Raw genomic sequence first — 20,275 nt, 5'->3', positions numbered from 1 at the left:
ACAGAAATTGGTTATTAGAAAAGCACAAAAATGGAACACAGACATTCATTAGTAGAAAAGCACAAACATAAAATGTTCCATCACATTACCTCTTCTTATCACTCAATCTGTGATAATTATCATTACATTTTAAGGTAAGCATTAGATTATAGCTTCTATCAAAACGTTCTATACTTCTATTAAAGTAAGGGAAATCAACACATTAAACTAGACACTTCATCATTTGAAACCCTTCATTCTGGGTTATACAATCTAATTAGTACGGTAATAATAACGGTAATACTATCAACATAATAAAGGATATACTTCTATTAACGGGAGTGAATTCATCAAAAACACACACACATACACACAAATGTTACATTTTGGCAATTTGAGATCCCCAACTTCCAAACAGCGATTCCAACCAAGTTGCAGGCGTCCACTCTGGTTGTGGGGAATTATTCTTAGCAACAGTGGCAATGTATTCGGCAAAATCAATCATATTCGTATTCGGCAAAATCAGATCACCAGAGTGATCTGGGACAAAGTATGTTCAGCGCCAATGATTGAACAAGTGCCCCCTTGATCTGCCAAAATTTAGTCAAGAGCTTCTCTGTTTTGCAGAGTAAGTTATTTTAGTATTACCAATTCTCTCTACGTCTCTAGAGATCTCCTGAATTTGATTTAGGGCATTTTTGTTAAGTTCACCACTTAACCGGACCCAAATCAGGGCCTAGCAGGGCTCTCCTTCCACAATGACTATCTACTTATGGGCCTCTACTCAAGGCCGGCATTGGTCCCTTTCACTCAGGACTCCTTCTACTTCGCCAAATACATTTGCCAAATACAAACACATTTGCACTATCTTCAGATAGTGTTTTAGTTCGTCCTCCCAATGGAAAATGTTCAAAGTGGATGGCCCTTGACAATGTCCCGATTTCAAAGCAGACAAATCTCTCACCTGAGCCGGTACCCTCTACAGTCCATTATGTCTTGTACATTTTCCTACCAGTACACCAGCAGCATGAGAAACGTTTGGATGGGATCACTCCATGCTCACTCTACGTGGACTCATGTCGCACTCCTGAGAGAAAAGACGAGAGAAAAGGCAGTTGATAGCTTCGATTGAATGCTGTGTACAGGTTGCTGGCTCGGACTCAAGTCTCACGGTAGAAGTGGTGACGGACAGGGCCATAGTGAACGCCATTGTTGCCATTACTTCAGCCAGTTAGATGGGGTGAGGTTTACACTGTTCTTGGTCAAATTATCCCTTCCATGCATCTAGATAACATCTGTGGTCACCTTCGCCATAACCTCGAGATAGGACAGACCAGAACAACAGTTTAGTTTGGGGCATTACATTTATTCACTGTAACATCATTTCAGGGTTTTTCTTTATTTTTCTTATTTTCAACTTATTTTCTAAAAGTAGTGAAGACATCGAAACTATGAAATAACACATATGGAATCATGTAGTAACCAAAAAAGTGTTAAACAAATCAAAATATATTTTAGATTTTAGATTCTTCAAAGTAGCCACCCTTTGCCTTGATGACAGCGTTGCACACTCCTGGCATTCTCTCAACCAGCTTCATGAGGTAGTCACCTGGAATGCATTTCAATTAACTGGTGTGCCTTCTTAAAAGTTAATTTGTGAAATGTATTTCCTCAATGCGTTTCAGCCAATCAGTTGTGTTGTGACAAGGTAGGGTTGGCATACAGAACATAGCCCTATTTGGTAAAAGACCAAGTCCCTATTATGGCAAGAACAGGTCAAATAAGCAAAGAAAAATGACAGTCCCTCATTACATTAAGACATGAAGATCAGTCAATCCGGGAAATGTCAAGAACTTTGAAAGTGTCTTCAAGTGCAGTCGAAAAAAACATCAAGCGCTATGATGCAACTGGCTCTCATGAGGACCGCCACAGGAAAGGAAGACCCAGAGTTGCCTCTTCTGCAGAGGATAAGTTCATCAGAGTTACAAGCTTCAGAAATTGCAGCCCAAATAAATGCTTCACAGAGTTCAAGTAACAGACACATCTCAACATCAACTGTTCAGAGGAGACTGCGTGAATCAGGCCTTCATGGTCGAATTGCTGCAAAGAAACCACTACTAAAGGACACCAATAATAAGAAGAGACTTGCTTGGGCCAAGAAACATGAGCAATGGACATGAGACCAGTGGAAATCGGTCTTTTGGTCTGATGAGTCAAAATATTAGATTTTTGGTTCCAACCACCGTGTCTTTGTGAGATACAGAGTAGGGGAACGGATGATCTTTGCATGTGTGGTTCCCTTCCGTGAAGCATGGAGGAGGAGGTGTGATTGTGGTCTCATTGTGAGGAGGAAGACTCAAGAACGGGGCCATGCAAGCACCGGGGAACCTATGGAATAAGTCAACTGGTCAAGACGATTTATCAACAACTCCAAGGAGTTTTGAGGAACATTTGATGTAATTACTTGTGATCATTATGAACTTCAACAACGGAGCACCAGCATGCTAGCTAGCAAGTGAACTAGCTTTCCAGGCCGTTGATTGGGACAGAAACGTTACAACTAATAGCATTAGCAGCTAGCTAAGTAAGTCATCATCACAACTGTTAGCCAGCTAGCTGATTATATATTTAGTGTTCAGTATAACCTACATGTTGTTGAACGTTTATCTAGCTTCTATAAACTAAAATCGTATTTTACAACTAAGTTACGTTTACAACGTTCGTGTGATAACTTTGTCTGGTGGTAGCTGGCTAGCTAACTTGTCTCATGTTGCTATGACAACAACTATGTTACTAGAGAAGTCAACTATCATCGCTGAATTATTTTGCAAGTTAGTTCCCTATGTTCTTGCTACTTTAAGGCTTAATCATTCAGTCAATTGAGCATTTCTTGCCGTTCTTATATCTCCATTGTGTCAGTTAATGCAAGATATTTAGGCAATGGAGTGAGACATTCAAGGGTATTGGGAAGGTTTTAGGGATAGACACCGCTGCGTTCAGTCAAGGGTCTAACATTGAGTGGAGAGGGCAGACTGTTGTGTCCTAACTTGTCATGGAGGGGAGGGACTCTTTGTTTAAATGGTTTTGATACATTTTGCAGGGTAATTTAGGTGGAATGACAATCTGATGGGTATTGTGATTTTATATATACAGTTGAAGTCGGAAGTTTAGATACACCTTAGCTAAATACATTTAAACTCAGTTTCACAATTCCTGACATTTAATCCTTGTAAAAATTCCCCGTTTTAGGTCAGTTAGGATCACCACTTTATTTTAAGAATGTGAAATGTCAGAATAATAGTAGAGAGAATGATTTATTTCAGCTTTTATTTCTTTCATCACATTCCGAGTGGGTCAGAAGTTTACATACACTCAATTAGTATTTGGTAGCATTGCCTTTAAATTGTTTAACTTGGGTCAAACATTTTGGGTAGCCTTCCACAAGCTTCCCACAATAAGTTGGATGAATTTTGGCCCATTCCTCCTGACAGAACTGATGTAACTGAATCAGGTTTGTAGGCCTCCTTGCTCACACACGCATTTTCAGTTCTGCCCACAAATTTTTTATAGGATTGAGGTCAGGGCTTTGTGATGGCCACTCCAATAACTTGACTTTGTTGTCCTTAAGCCATTTTGCCACAACTTTGGAAGTATGCTTGGGGTCATTGTCCATTTGGAAGACCCATTTGCGACCAAGTTTTATATTCCTGACTGATGTCTTGAGATGTTGCTTCAAAATATCCACATAATTGTCTTTCCTCATGATGCCATCTAGTTTTTGAAGTGCACCAGTCCCTCCTGCAGAAAAGCACCCCTGCAACATGATTCTGCCACCCCCGTGCTTCATGGTTGGGATGGTGTTCTTACGCTTGCAAGCTCCCCCCTTTTTCCTCCAAACATAAGGATGGTTATTACGGCCAAACAGTCACAATATGTTTCATCAGACCAGAGGACATTTCTCCAAAAAGTACAATCTTTGTCCCCATGTGCAGTTGCAAACCGTAGTCTGGCTTTTTTGGGGGGCAGTTTTGGAGCAGTGGCTTCTTCCTTGCTGAGTGGCCTTTCAGGTTATGTCGCTATAGGACTTGTTTTACTATGGATACAGATACTTTTGTACCTGTTTCCTCCAGCATCTTCACAAGGTCCTTTGATGTTGTTCTGGGATTGATTTGCACTTTTCGCACCAAAGTGCGTTCATCTCTAGGAGACAGAACGCATCTCCTTTCTGAGCGGTATGACGGCTGCGTGGTCCCATGGTGTTTATACTTGCGTACTATTGTTTGTACAAATGAACGTGGTGCCTTCAGGCTTTTGGAAATTGCTCCCAAGGATGAACCAGACTTGTGGAGGTCTACAATTTTTTTTCTGAGGTCTTGGCTGATTTATTTTGGTTTTCCCATGATGTCAAGCAAAGAGGCACTGACTTTGAAGGTAGGCCTTGAAACACACCCACAGGTATACCTCCAATTGACTCAAATTATGTCAATTAGCCTATCAGAAGCTTCTAAAGCCATAACATCATTTTCTGGAATTTTCGAGGCTGTTTAAAGGCACAATCAACTTAGTGTATGTAAACTTCTGACCCACTGGAATTGTGACACAGGGAATTATAAGTTAAATAATCTGTCTGTAAACAATTGTTGGAAAAAATAATTGTGTCATGCACGAAGTAGATGTCCAAACTGACATGCCAAAACTATAGTTTGTTAACAAGAAATTTGTGGAGTGGTTGAAAAACGAGTTTTAATGACTCCAACCTAAGTTTATGTAAACTTCCGACTTCAACTGTATATTTGGATTTGTTTAACACTTTATTACACTACATGATTCTGTATGTGTTATTTCATAGTTTTGATATCTTCACTATTATTCTACAATGTAGAAAATATAAAAAATAAAGAAAAACCCTGGAATGAGTAGGTGTGTCCAAACTTTTGACTGGTACTGTACGTATATCGTGCATTCGGAAAGTATTTAGACCTCTTGACCTTTCCCACATTTTGTTAAGTCACAGCCTTATTCTAAAATTGATTAAAACCTTTTTCTTCTCGTCAACCAACCTACTCACAATAACAAAGCAAAAACTGGTTTTTAGATATTTTTGTTAATAAAATAAATAAATAAAATGAAATGTCACATTTACACAAGTATCCAGACCCTTTACTCAGTACTTTGTTGACACACCTTTGCCAGTGATTACAGCATCAAGTCTTCTTGGGTATGATGCTACAAGCTTGGCACACCTGTATTTGGGTAGTTTCTCCCAGTCCGGGCTCTGGCTAAGCCACTTAACGACATTCAGAGACTTGTCCTGAAGCCACTCCTGCGTTGTCTTGGCTGTGTGCTTAGGGTCGAAGTCCTAAGGTGAACCTTCGGCCCAGTCTGAGGTCCTGGGTGCTCTGTAGCAGGTTTTCATCAAGGATCTCTCTGTACTTTGCACGTTCATCTTTGCCTTGATCCTGACTAGTCTCCTAATCCCTGCTGCTGAAAAACATCCCCTTAGCATGATGCTGCCACTACCATGCTACAATGTAGGGATGGTGCCAGGTTTCCTCCAGACATGACGCTTGGCATTCAGGCATAATCGTTCAATCTTGGTTTCATCCGACCAGAGAATCTTATTTCTCATGGTCTGAGAGTCTTTAGGTGCCAAACTCCAAGCGGGCTGTCATGTACATTTTACTGAGGAGTGGCTTCTGTGTGGCCACTCTACCATAAAGGCCTGATTGATGAAGTGCTGCAGAGATGGTTATCCTTCATGAAGGTTCTACCATATCCACAGAGGAACTCTAGAGCTCTGTCAGAGTGCCCATTGGGTTCTTGCTCACCTCCCTGACCAAGGCCCTTCTCCCCTGATTGCTCAGCCAGCTCTAGGAAGAGTCTTGGTGGTTCCAAACTTCTTCAATTTAAGAATGACGGAGGCCACTGTGTTCTTGGGGACCTTCAATGCTGCAGACATTTTTTGGTACCCTTCCCCAGATCTGTGCCTCGACACAATCCTGTCTCGGAACACTACAGACAATTCCTTCCATCTCATGGCTTGGTTTTTGCTCTGACATACACTGTCAACCGTGGGACTAAACTACTAAACTGTAACTCAGCCACTCGGGAACATTCACTGTCTTCTTGGTAAACTACTAAACTGTAACTCGGCCACTCGGGAACACTCACTGTCTTCTTGGTAAACTACTAAACTGTAACTCTGCCACTCGGGAACACTCACTGTCTTCTTGGTAAACTGCTAAACTGTAACTCGGCCACTCAGGAACACTCACTGTCTTCTTGGTAAAGTACTAAACTCACTAAACTGTAACTCAGCCACTCGGGAACATTCACTGTCTTCTCGGTAAACTACCTTATATAGACAGATCTGTGCCTTTCCATGACTAATCAATTGAATTGACCAAAGGTGGACTCCAATCAAGTTGTAGAAACATCTCAAGGATGATCAATAGAAACAGGATGCACCTGAGCTCAATTTCGAGTCTCATAGCAAAGGTTCTGAATAGTTATGTAAATAAGGTATTTTTATTTTTAATACATTTGCAAACATTTCTAAAAACCTGTTTTCACTTTGTCATTAAGGGGTATTGTGTGTAGATTTATAAGGATTTGTATTATTTAATCCATTTTAGAATAAGGCTATAACATAACAAAATGTGGAAAAAGTCAATGGGTCTGAATACTTTCCGAAGTCACTGTATATATATAAATAATATCCATTAGAATATCAGTATACAGTTACCATAACATCAGGTTAACTTTGGCCTATATACTATTCTATTCGATAATGGAATTCTCTAAATGTAGGCATAAGTTAATTGCAAGTAGTCCGTTATTAATTGCAAGTAGTCCGTTAGGTCAATACTTTGAAGACAGCTCCATATCTGCCTCTACTTCTATCTGAAGCTGAATAGAGACACAGATTTGCTTTCCATTTTATATCATTTGTTATTCCTGTTTTATTCGGTTTTTTGCATTAGCTTTGAGATGTTATTAGGTGAGGTGCTCATCAGGTGCAGGATGCATGTGCCCCATGTCTTTCGATCTGGTTTCATAGTAGATGGTCAAATGATATCAATGGCATTTTGGAGGGTTACCTTTGATAGATGGCAACAGTTGCATTTGACCATCCCAGTGTTAGAAGTGGTGGTGGCTGAGGTGCGTAGTGACCCGCTCTATCCACTGGGGGATGATCGAGCTCTGCCTGCGCTGCGGCACATGCTCGACTTGGACGAGGCACAACTCCTCAATAACACGCACAATGGGAAATTGGGGAGGTAGAGGCAACGGACAGATGTGTGATGCGCTTACTTAACCGTGGGCGATTTCACATATCAACATAAACTTTTATTTGCCCTCTCTCCGACGCAGCTTCTTTGACCAGGCTGAGCTATTGATACACGCTAGACCTGCGTTTTATATATATTTTTGCTGCCAGCACCAATGCAGCGGTGGATCTTTTTTTTCGGGAATGGGGATGATACTCAATAAATAGATCCTGTTGAATTGAGACAAGACAACGCCGAGACGCGTCCAAAAAGTGTAATCCCTCGAGTGCAATCGAACACAGATGTATAGGTGATATGTTCGCCGGTTGGATACGTCGAGGGATTTTAATATTCCCAAAACAAGATGCGAAATTGGGCAAACCAAGGAATTGCATCCTCACCTACAGCACATTTTGTAAGGTGCTGAGACGATTTCGTTCGGCCTTTATCATATGTAAGTGGAATGTCTAAATGAATGAAGGTGGGGCATTTTTTGAAACAGAGTGAACACAATTCCGTGCGTAATTTAAAGAATGTTTACACAGACAAATGTTGCAGTTATCATGTGTTGTCTTCTGTTGCCATGTTAGTTATTATTATTATTATTTGTATGATTAATTATTAATTCGTGTTATAAATATTGTCATTATAATTACTGTTATTATTAGACTTGTGTTTTCTGTTCTTAAGTTGGTGATGCGACGTCGGCTATAGTGCATGCATCGCCCAAACAGGGGACATGCATTTGAATACATACATTTGTAGGTTGTCTAATCGAACTGCTGTTTCTCCCTTGCAGCTGCTGAAGACGTCAGAGGAATAAAGTCATTCAGAATCACTGAAGGTGTACAGCATAAAAGGGCCGGTTTTCTCATCACCTAAAATGGCAACCAGGAGGGACCACGAAAAGGCAAAAATGCCGTATTTCTGCAAGTACTCACACTGGAGTTAAGCACCTGAGGGACAAATTAGGTGGTTTTGTGAATATATTGTCCAATATCTGGTGATATCTGGCCTACCCATCCACAGCCTATATTCACTTGGCTGTAATAATGATGTCATAAAATAAATGAGGAGTCAGTTTACAAAAATATATTCATGTGATTTTTGTCAACGACTATGTGAACTATATTCCAAAAATGGATCTTTAATTACGCATTCTTAACTCACCTAAGACTCACTGAATAACAGGTGCCTGCTATCTGTCAAAGCAGGATCAACCAACCTGTGCGCCCTTTGCTACAATTTGCTACTTTCCATTGTTCTACACGAGTCGTCGCTAAAGGGATTATATCATTCACTCAGAACTGAATTTACACCCTTCTCAAAATGGAGTTTGCCATGATAGGTGCAGATAATGGGTGCAAAACTCGACTGCCTTACGGGTATGCTCGCGCACGGGAAAGGGAGCACGAAAAGGAGAGACAGGTACAGCAGGCAACAGCCGCTGCGGAAGGTGCAGCAAGTGGAGAGGGAGGGGAGTCCTCTGGCCATCTCCTTAACAACCACCAGCAGCATCAGTCTCGCACCGCCTCCTCATCAAATGCCAACAACAGTAGCGGCAGTACCGCCTCGCGCCCCTCCTCCTCGCAACAGCCACAGCAGCACTACCATGAGTCCGAGCAGCAGGTTCTCAGAGAAAGGAAAAAGCAACGCGGCGTAGGACGTTGGAGAAGGAGTCGCCAGACTCTCGGTGGGGATTTGCGCCACTCGGAGTTGGCGCTACTTGGATCAGAGGAGGATATGATAGAGGAGGACGAGGCGGAAGGCGGGGAAGAGGAGGACAGGGGAAGCAAGAGTTCCAGTTTTCTCTGTAATATGGATGATGAAGAGACTGTCTCACTCACAGACAGACGTCCCCAATCAGGATACGCAAATGTTTACAGTGAGTATGGGTGCAGCGAAAGAGTTGTTATTAATGTGTCCGGACTAAAGTTTGAAACTCAACTTAAGACTCTCACACAGTTTCCTGACACTCTTTTGGGAGACCCGGACAAACGAATCAGGTACTTCGACCCTCTAAGGAATGAATATTTTTTTGACAGGAACCGACCAAGCTTCGACGCTATTCTTTATTATTACCAGTCAGGGGGGCGATTGAAGAGACCCCAAAATGTACCTTTTGACATCTTTTCTGAGGAGGTGAAATTCTATGAACTCGGAGAGGAGGCAATACTGAAGTTTCGGGAGGATGAGGGTTTTGTCAAAGAGGAAGAGAAACCCTTACCAGAGGACGAGTTCAAACGCCAAGTTTGGCTTCTTTTTGAATACCCAGAGAGCTCACAACCTGCGAGAGGGATTGCAGTCGTGTCCGTTTTAGTCATCGTTATATCAATAGTAATTTTCTGTATGGAAACGTTGCCAGAGTTCAGGGACGAAAAAGAATACCTTAAACCACGAGACAATTCGACAGAACCTCATGGACAGACTCCTTTTAACGACCCTTTTTTCATTGTGGAGACGGTATGCATTATTTGGTTTTCATTTGAGATTATAGTGCGCTTCTTTGCAAGTCCAAGTAAAACGGATTTCTTTAAAAACATTATGAATACTATAGACATTGTCTCGATTTTGCCTTATTTCATCACGCTCGGCACAGATCTTGCTCAACAGCAAGGCAAAGGGGACCAGGCAATGAGTTTTGCAATCTTGAGAATAATCCGCCTTGTCAGAGTCTTTCGCATCTTCAAACTCTCCAGGCACTCCAAAGGACTGCAGATCCTCGGACATACCCTCCGCGCCAGTATGAGGGAACTAGCGCTTCTGATTTTCTTCCTCGTTATTGGTGTTATTTTGTTCTCAAGTGCAGTGTACTTCGCTGAGGCAGACGAACCCGCGTCTCAATTCACAAGTATTCCCGACGCTTTTTGGTGGGCTGTCGTCACTATGACCACTGTCGGATATGGAGACATGAAACCAATTACTGTCGGTGGCAAGATAGTGGGCTCGCTCTGTGCCATAGCGGGTGTGTTAACCATAGCTCTTCCAGTGCCCGTCATTGTATCCAACTTCAATTACTTCTACCACAGGGAGACTGATAATGAAGCAGACCCACCACCGGTTGTTGAAGCCCCACCACCTGTCTGCCCCTATTTCCCCAACTTTCTTAAAAAATTCAAAGGGTCCCCCTCGGGCTCTTCGCTGGGTGATAAAGCGGAGTACATGGAGATGGAAGAGGGGGTAACGGAGTCGCTGTGTGGGGTGGATACAAGCCTGAGTAAAGGAAACGGGACAGACATTGGCAGGAAAAACAGTACAAGTTCAAAGTCACAACAAACTGACGTGTGATGACAAAAAAACAAACATTATTCTCGTGAAGAAAGATATGCTGTCATATCACACACACATAGGTGGTCCGACTCACACAAGTGCGCACTTGCGCGCATGCACACACACACACACACTCTATATTTAGCTAGACCTTGGGAAGCTCAAACATGGTGTTTTATTCTGCTTAGAGGAATATAGGCCTACGGATTTATAACTATTATGACCAATGTAATCCGAATATCAGATACAGGCTACCTATCTGGGCCAAATGAAATTGAAAATATTTAAGGGACAGGCTAATGCATACGCACTTTATCAGTTTCATTTGCCAATAATGGAAGGGGAGATGTAGTTATTGTTTTGCTGTTATGCGATAAAGTCAAAGTTTATAGTAGGCCTAGTTTGCACTATTGTAAAAGCTTGTTTGAGACGCTGACTTTCAAGAGAGATAGACTTGGAAGTTATGCTGAGAGACAGGAACTGTAGGACATATGGCAACCTAGACACCCTTCGTCTGACATAATGAGCATTGAGATGTTTTTTATTCTGAACAATAATCAATTCTTATTGCGTTTCAGTGTAGGTCTAACCCCTCTGTGTACACAATAAAACAATCATTCAGTATCGATCGGAAACATTGAAATAGCTCAATCATTTGTGAGATTCTTGAGTAAATGAGCATGATGCCTATTTTGGCAGCACACTGGGGTCAACAAGGGAGACGCTTGGCAAACAACATTCTCTGCAACGATCAGGACAAAATGAAGCCTTGTATTGACCGAACACCGAGGTGAAGCACAGGAGTTACACTAGCTACTCTGCAGACTGACATGAGAAATTGCTCCACACTGGCTGTCAAGAGAGGTCCTGCACGGATAACTTGCGCGACTACAACTCCGTCCCTTTAAAACCACCTCAAACTAACTGACAATATCCCTTTACACGGACGTTGACTGAAGCTTATTTGGGGAAAAAAATGACTGTCATAATGGAAACTTTGGGTTTGTGAACTTAATCTCTTATTCGTTGGACAGTGCACATTTCTCTAAAATGAGAAAGGAAGGTCTGTTGGTCATCCCAGAAAGCACCAAGATCTCCAGCAGGCAGTTGTTTTCCAAGGTATGTTCACCTTTTAAATACAATCACCATGTGATGTGGTTTTCTGTATACGATCTTAATACACACACACACACACACACACACACACACACACACACACACACACACACACACACTGATGTCACCGTACACATCATGCGACACACTCTGGAACCATTCGGAGACATTCCAAATGAATTGATGAAAGGCTTAGTTGCTTGCTGCATGTTTTTGAATCAGGTCAGGTACTGTCACACTACACCCACATTTCTAGAAGGATATACATACATTTCGAACTACATTCAAAGATGCAACAATCCAAAAAGTGAGATATGCGCGTGCGCAAAGGGATAACGTGAGACGCACTTTTTTCATTGACGGTAGTGATGCCATTAAATATGAATAGACTAGGCCAACTGTATCAAAACAAACGATTATGTGCTGCACGGGCCACTACTAGCCTGCTGATAGCATTCATTTAATCTGTCACCCGAAACTACTTGGTTGTACAGCCCCAATACACACACACACAAACACACACTCTTGATGTTGACAGCATTGATACTTTTGCGGCCCTCAGATTCTGCCTAATATAATAATAAAATATTTCAAATTGAGTTGTTCAAAGCTGTATTTGTATATTATCTGCACTCAGAGCTCTGTGTCTTTATCCAGAAAACCTGTCATCGCCTGTCAGACAAACACGTTCACTGGTATTCATTGTTCTTTTGAAACGGTACGTCCAGACACACAAAGCGGCTGGCTCAATGTGTTTTGTTACTGCATCAATACTCTGTAATTAGTTACGTTAAAAAGTTGCTGTGGAGCAAATCCTCATCAAAAAGGTTAACGGCATCTGCGTGCCGTTTCCCCAGCATGGCATCAACGCCTTCAATTTAAACTTGTTTTACGTGACCCGTGCCGTCATAATGGTTACGCTACCCGACTTATGACAACGAAATGGTAAGCCTGTGTCGGCTACGGATACTGTTTGCCATCGAGCTTGGTTAAAAAGGGGTTGGGACATCACAGGGAAATGTTAAGTCAGATGTCAAAAGTTGACATTATTATGAGTGTGTTTGACCTCTGATGTCATGTGCAAGGCAGTCTTTGCAGTGTCAATTGTTACCATGCACTCACCACATATGATGAGTAGGATAAATTAGTGTAAGATTTTCTGATTTTCATGGAGTTTCGTCATCTCCAGGCATCAATTCAAAGGATTCAGTGTTCATTTGGATGGCTGTTGCTATATGCGACCTTTGGTGACCCTGGCAAGTCAATTTTTGTACACTATATTTGGTTTAGTGCATTTCCCCATTGAGGCTGTATGTACAACCAGTCTGACTGAAGCTTCGTACTGTATGTGTGGAACACTCTGTGAATCTACAGAGTGGGTCAGATCTGATCAAAAAGATAAAAACACTTCACTTTGCACAAAGTTATCTCTCTCTCCCTTTTATGTTTTATTCCATTGGGAATAACAGGTACAAACTTTGCTCTGATTCAAAAACATAGTAAATGTATGTTTGGGCCTTCTCTAGTACAGTTTATGTTATACAGTATAATACAATATAAACTCAGCAAAAAATAAATGTCCTCTCACTGTCAACTGTGTTTATTTTCAGCAAACTTAACATGTGTAAATATTTGTATGAACATTACAAAATGTCAACAACCGAGACATAAACTGAACAAGTTCCACAGACATGTGACTAACAGAAATGGAATAATATGTCCCTGAACAAAGGGGGGGGGGGTCAAAATCAAAAGTAACAGTCAGTATCTGGTGTGGCCACCAGCTGCATTAAGTACTGCAGTGCATCTCCTCCTCATGGACTGCACCAGATTTGCCAGTTCTTGCTGTGAGACGTTACCCCACTCTACCACCAAGGCACCTGAAAGTTCCTGGACATTTCTGGGGGGAATGGCCCAAGCCCTCACCCTCCGATCCAACAAGTCCCAGACGTGCTCAATAGGATTGTGATCTGGGCTCTTCACTGGCCATGGCAGAACACTGACATTCCTGTCTTTGCAGGAAATCTCTCACAGAACGAGCAGTATGGCTGGTGGCATTGTCATGCTGACCTCGGCGTAACTCTCATTCCTTAGACTATAAACGCGAATCCGACCATCACCCCTGGTGAGACAAAACCGTGACAAAAGCACTTTTTGCCAGTGGCTGGTCCAGCGATGGTGGACCTGCCTTACAACAGGCCTACAAGTCCTCAGTCCAGCATCTCAGCCTATTGCGTACAGTCTGAGCACTGATGGAGGGATTGTGCGTTCCTGGTGTAACTCGTGCAGTTGTTGTTGCCATCCTGTACCTGTCTCGCAGGTGTGATGTTCGGATGTACCGATCCTGTGCAGCTGTTGTTACACGTGGTCTGACACTGCGAGGACGATCAGCTGTCCGTCCTGTCTCCCTATGCGCTGTCTTAGGCGTCTCACAGTATGGACATTGCAATTTATTGCCCTGGCCACATCTGCAGTCCCCATGCCTCCTTGCAGCATGCCTAAGGCACGTTCACGCAGATGAGCAGGGACCCTGGGCATCTTTCTTTTGGTGTTTTCCAGAGTCAGTAGAAAGGCCTCTTTAGTGTCCTAAGTTTTCATAACTGTGACCTTAATTGCCTACCATTTGTAAGCTGTTAGTGTCTTAACGACCATTCCACAGGTGCATGTTCATTAATTGTTTATGGTTCATTGAACAAGCATGGGAAACAGTGTTTAAACCCTTTACAATGAAGATCTATGAAGTTATTTGGATTTTTACGAATGATCTTTGAAAGACAAGGTCCTGAAAAAGGGAAGTTTATTTTTTTGCTGAGTTTAATAAATGCCATTTAGCAGATGCTTTTATCCAAAGCAATGTACAATGCATTGCAAAAGTATTCAGACCCCTTGGATTTCTTTGTGTTACAAAGTGGGATTAAAATGGATTTAATCAACAACAACAAAAAATGTACACTCTACACAAAATACTCTGGAATGTCAAAGTGGAAGAACAATCATAACTTTATTTAAGATGAATGAAACATGTGTAAATACAATATAGTCATTGCATAAGTATTCAGCTCCCTGAGTCCATACTGTACATGTTAGAAACGCCTTTGGTAGCAATTACAACTGTGAGCATTCTTGGGTAAGTCTTTAAGAGTTTTACACACCTGGATTGTGCAATATTGGCCTATTATTCTTTAAACAATTCTCCAAGCTCTGTCAAATTGTTGGGGATCATGGCTAGACCGCCATTTTCAAGTCTTGCCATAGTATTTCAAGCAGATTTAGGTCAAAATTGTAACTTGGCCACTTAGGAACATTCACTGTCTTCTTGGTAAGCAACTTCAGTTTAGATTTGGCCTTGTGTTGTGGGCTGTTGTCCTGCTGAAAGGTGCCTGGTGTAAAGCAGACTGAAGCAGGTTTGCTCTAGGGTTTTGCCTGTGCTTAGCACTGTCCTGTTTCTTTTTACTCCCCAGCATTTGCCGATGTCAAGCATACCCATACCATGATCCAGCCACCACCATGCTTGAAAATAAGGAAACAGTTACTCAGTGATGCGTTGGATTTGCCCCAAACATAGCGCTTCTCATTTAACCTTTATTTAACTAGGCAAGTCAGTTAAGAACAAATTCTTTGTTACAACGACGGCCTACCCCAGCCAAACCCTAAAGACGCTGGGCCAATTGTGCGCCGCCCTATGGGACTCCCAATCACGGCCGGTTGTGATACAGCCCAGGATCAAACCAGGGTCTGTAGTGACACCTCTAGTACTGAGATGCAGTGCCTTAGGCTGCTGCGCCACTCGGGAGCCCAGTGTTTTCCTTTGCCTTTTTCAGTATTGTTTATGGCCTTGTTGCAAAGAAGATACATATTTTGGAATTTTTATTAGGTGTTCTTCTTTTCTCTCTGCTGATCCATCCTCAGTCCTCTCCCATGACAGCCATTGAACTCTGTAGCAGTTTTAAAATCACAAATGGCCTCATGGCAACATCCCTGACAAGTTTCCTTCCTGTGCTGCAGTTCAGAAGGATGACTGTATCTCTGAGGTGTTTGGGTGGTTTAATATACAGTATAATCCACAACATAACTTTTAACTTTTACCATGCTTAAAAATATATCAAATATCTGATTTGTTATTGTTAATTATCTACCAATACCTGCCCCTTTTTTATGAGGCTTTCGAAAACCTCCCTGTTCTTTGTAGTTGAATCTGTGCTTGAAATGCAATACTTGACTGAGGGACCTTACAGATGTTGTATGTATGTGAGGAAGGGTTAGTCAATTAAAAATCATGTCAACCCCTATTATTTAAAAGTTATTTAGTCCATGTAACTTTTATATGATTTGTTAAGCCTAATGTTACTCCTGAACGAATTCAGGCTTGCCTAAACAAAGGGGCTGAATACTTACAGTGGGGGATTTTTTATGAATTTATTTGCAAATTATGGTGGAAAATAAGTATTTGGTCAATAACAAAAGTTTATCTCAATACTTTGTTATATAGCCTTTGTTGGCAATGACAGAGGTCAAACATTTTCTGTAAGTCTTCACAAGGTTTTCACACACTGGTATTTTGGCCCATTCCTCCATGCAGATCTCCTCTAGAGCAGTGATGTTTTGGGGCTGTTTTGGTCCCTTTGCAGAAAAATAGCCCAAAAGCATGGCGGCGTAGTGTGTTACTGATGGTAGGCTTTGTTACTTTGGTCCCAGCTCTCTGCAGGTCATTCACTAGGTCCCCCTGTGTGGTTCTGGGATTTTTGCTCACCGTTTTTGTGATCATTTTGACCTCACAGGGTGAGATCTTGCGTGGAGCCCCAGATCGAGGGAGATTATCAGTGGTCTTGTATGTCTTCCATTTCCTAATAATTGCTCCCACAGTTGATTTCTTCAAATCAAGCTGCTTACCTATTGCAGATTCAGTCTTCCCAGCCTGGTGCAGGTCTACAATTTTGTTTCTGGTGTCCTTTGACAGCTCTTTGGTCTTGGCCATAGTGGAGTTTGGAGTGTGACTGTTTGAGGTTGTGGACAGGTGTCTTTTATACTGATAAAAAGTTCAAACAGGTGCCATTAATACAGGTAACGAGTGGAGGACAGAGGAGCCTCTTAAAGAAGGTCTGAGAGCCAGAAATCTTGCTTGTTTGTAGGTGACCAAATACTTATTTTCCACCATAATTTGCAAATTAATTCATTAAAAATCCTACAATGTGATTTCTGGACTTTTTTTTCTAATTTTGTCTGTCATAGTTGAAGTGTACCTATGATGAAAATTACAGGCCTTTCTCGTCTTTTTAAGTGGGAGAACTTGCACAATTGGTGGCTGACTAAATACTTTTTTGCCCCACTGTATGCACTATTTTTAACAATTTTTAGTTATTGACTAATTTATTGATTTTTTTGCATTTATCTTCCGCTTTGACAATACATAGTGTTTTGTGTGTATTGTTGACAAAAACAAATTACTAAAAAAATCTATTTTAATCGCACTTTGTAACACAATAAAATGTGAAGAAATCCAAGGGGCCTGAAATCTTTTATTTGGTCATACATTTTACGTACGGATGGTACCAGGAATCAAACCCACTATCCTGGTGTTGCAAGCATCATGCTCAACCAGTTGAGCTACAGAGAACTCTTTGGACATGTGCAGTATGTCTGGGCCTCCGTCTGACATATTTATAGACGATGCTATGTCGTATTGCATTGCAATTCCAAGTTACACAAATATTGCGTGCGCATGGAAACTGAAAGGCTAATCTGTATGGAAACAATCCTACTGTAGTTCTCAATTGCAGAAGAGATTGACTAATGTACACGTGGGAGCTTTAGGAGACTAACCTCTGTGTAAATGGAACTACCCCCCTCGAGGTTTCAATGTTGAAGTCACATAGTATGCCTCCATTGAAAGATAACAACCCAAGTCTTTGTTAACAACACAAAATCTCACGGCGGATCTTTCCAATGAGCTGAATTCATCTGACAATGCGCACAGGAGTCGATTATGTTACCTCATTCTAGACGTGTAGATAATTGTGCTAGTCACACATATGCTTTAGTGTAGGGTTCCAGGGTTTCCTGACTCACACGTATGGCGATAACGGTTGTCGCGTGATGTTACAGTGTAATGACAGTAGTTACACTCTTATTACAGACTAATGAAAAAGCATGATTTATGGCAAGGTGACGTAAAATGCTACCAAGTCTTTGTAGACTACGAGTCTTTTTCGTTGTGAGTCTTTGTAGTCTTAATGAGCGGAGCTCGGAAGTGTGTATATAGTCCACAGAATTGACTCAAGTTTGGAGTCACACATGTAACTGGGGCAGGAGGAAATTAAATCCTGGCACACCGCTGGACAGGTAAGCACTTCCCAGAGATGTCACATGGAGTCTTACTCAGACTGAGTTGTCCCTCTGGGTGCAAGCGAAGGCCCTGCAGAGATGCAGTGGTAGTGTATTAACAAGCTCGAGATTTAATCCAACGCAACAGCTGCTCAACCGTGAAACTTTTTCTTCCTGACGACGCGGGCTGGTGACTGGAAGGCTAGCGGCCTGCTGGTAAACTTTAGTGGCTCCAGATGTGTCATCAGCTGTGGGAGTCTTGAACGGAGCGCTGAGATAAGCAATGAATGAGTAAGCGGAGTTTCGCTGGTTGTCGTAAACACCTAACGAACAACATCATATGAGCTGAACAGTGTAAACTACTCATGTAGTGTTCAAATGCAAGATTGATTGCGCAGGGTTGAACAATCTGGTCAAGTAACAAGGCAAAAAGGTAAAGTAGATGGAGTTTTGAATAGTAGTTGATATCACGAAGGCCTATAGATAATGCAACAAGGTTAATTTGTGTAATCCAACCACGAAATGACAAAATATGTGAAGAAGGTAAACCACTTAATTCATTTGTTTTTCCATGATTCGATCCTAAGTAAAATGATGGTTTACAATTTGATTAAAAGCACACGTTGTGCATTGGATACCATATGTAATGAAATGTAATGAGCAACGTGATCATGTTCCTAGTCGGGGATATATGTAATCGAGCACACTAATTCTTCACTCGTGACTAATCAAGGCCACCCCCAATGGACGTTGAAACAATCAACCCTGGATGAGCCGTGATACGTGATCAGAGCCTCCCTCTGTATCGATCAGCTTATGTAAACTTAAGCCTGCCTTCCCAAAATCAAAGCAGTGGCATCTCTAGTCCAGGTGGAGCCAAAATGGCTGCCAGAAATGAAGACCCAGTAGAAATGAAGACCCATTCTCCCACTCCCTCTCTGTGCTCTCCTGCTTTGGAGTGACTGGAAGCTTTTACGTGGAGTGATTAATGCTAGCTCTCCAGGAACCTGGGTGTATCGGTGCATGTGTGCTGTACACAAGGAGCCAGCCTACAGGGGCCTCCACTCACTGTTGATGACTCAGAAGGCAGCCCGGAGGACTACAAAGACCAAGATCCCCCGCATAAAGTGCATGGGAGTTGCTGTTCAGTAAAAATGATGAACATTCTGATAAATGAAAAAGTACCCTTATTTTTATAGTGCTTGACATGCCACGTGGTTTTGTTCAACTATATGGTTAGGTCAAGGGAAGCAAGCAGAATCATATTTTCTCAAAGTGAAATGATTCAAACCAGGAAACACTTTACATCATGAAGGTATGCTTTGTAAAGGGTTTGTAAAGTGGTTTATAGACTATGTATTATACGTTTTTAGGTGGTTTATAATAAATAGCTATACTCGTTCTTTGAAATTGCGATTGACAAATTGTGAGACTAATATTAGTTATACCTGCTTATTATTAACTATAGATGAATAATGAACAGTCCATAAGATACTTATAATCCCATTATAAACCCTTTATAAAGTATGCTTAAATGTAGTGTTACCCAAAATCAATTGGCCGTTTTCAAGAAAAAGTTGAAACTCATGGTTGTAATTGGTCTAGGACAGAGTCAAAGGGAGCTGTTTTTAAACCAACCGAGATACGTATTTACAGAAATACTGCTGAGGGGTGGAGAATGCTGTTGTTTACTTTATATTGCTGACGTCATAACATCCATAATTGAACGATTTATTCACTTCGTGAGTCTCTCATGGCTTCGTCTGATAACATAGACATGGTCGTTACCCCCGACCATAAATGTTGGGATATATTTTCCTAAGGATCCGTCGTGGGAACCTTTGCTTTACTATTATCCTTGTCTTTGATTTGATAAAAACTCATGTTACACAAATGCACCAGTAAGCCCTTGAATGGTCAAATATCATTGGTTTTTGGATTCCTCACAGAGGTTTTTATGGAGACTTGCAGATATGCCCCCTGGCAAAAAACATGCTACTTCTCTTTAAAAGTAACAGTCAGTGCTGAAGGGCTTTGTATGTCTCTTCATTTGATTTGGACCAGATCCACAGAATTCTTTTGGGAGGGCTTTCACTTTTTTTCGGTGGATTACGCAGGAAACAACAAAGTTCTCTTTTAGGATTTTGTTTTACTTCTCAAACAGTGAGTCCTTTTCTCCCTCAAGCCAAATCTGGGTTTTTATACAGTCATGGGTTTCTGTTCTTTCGTCAGCTGGCCCGTTAAAACACTGCTCGGCAGTGATGGAAAATTCCCTTTCCATTTTTATAAATAAAAAAAATGGTTTATTCATTTTCTTC

General features: G+C 41.6%; 1 protein-coding gene across 1 annotated transcript in view; it reads left to right on the top strand.

Annotated features, from left to right (window-relative positions):
* The first annotated feature begins 8,579 nt into the window (after positions 1-8,579).
* Positions 8,580-20,275, top strand: part of LOC139385039 (potassium voltage-gated channel subfamily A member 1-like) — a 33,858-nt gene continuing 22,162 nt past the window's right edge. The window contains exon 1 of the mRNA XM_071130078.1: positions 8,580-11,639. Within this exon, the coding sequence (XP_070986179.1) occupies positions 8,580-10,538 (1,959 nt within the window). The 3' untranslated portion in view covers positions 10,539-11,639. The remainder of the gene's footprint in view (positions 11,640-20,275) is intronic.

The sequence above is a fragment of the Oncorhynchus clarkii genome, chromosome 26 (assembly GCF_045791955.1).
Source record: "Oncorhynchus clarkii lewisi isolate Uvic-CL-2024 chromosome 26, UVic_Ocla_1.0, whole genome shotgun sequence".
NCBI classification, from domain to species: domain Eukaryota; kingdom Metazoa; phylum Chordata; class Actinopteri; order Salmoniformes; family Salmonidae; genus Oncorhynchus; species Oncorhynchus clarkii.
This window is presented reverse-complemented; position numbering and strand designations above follow the sequence as displayed.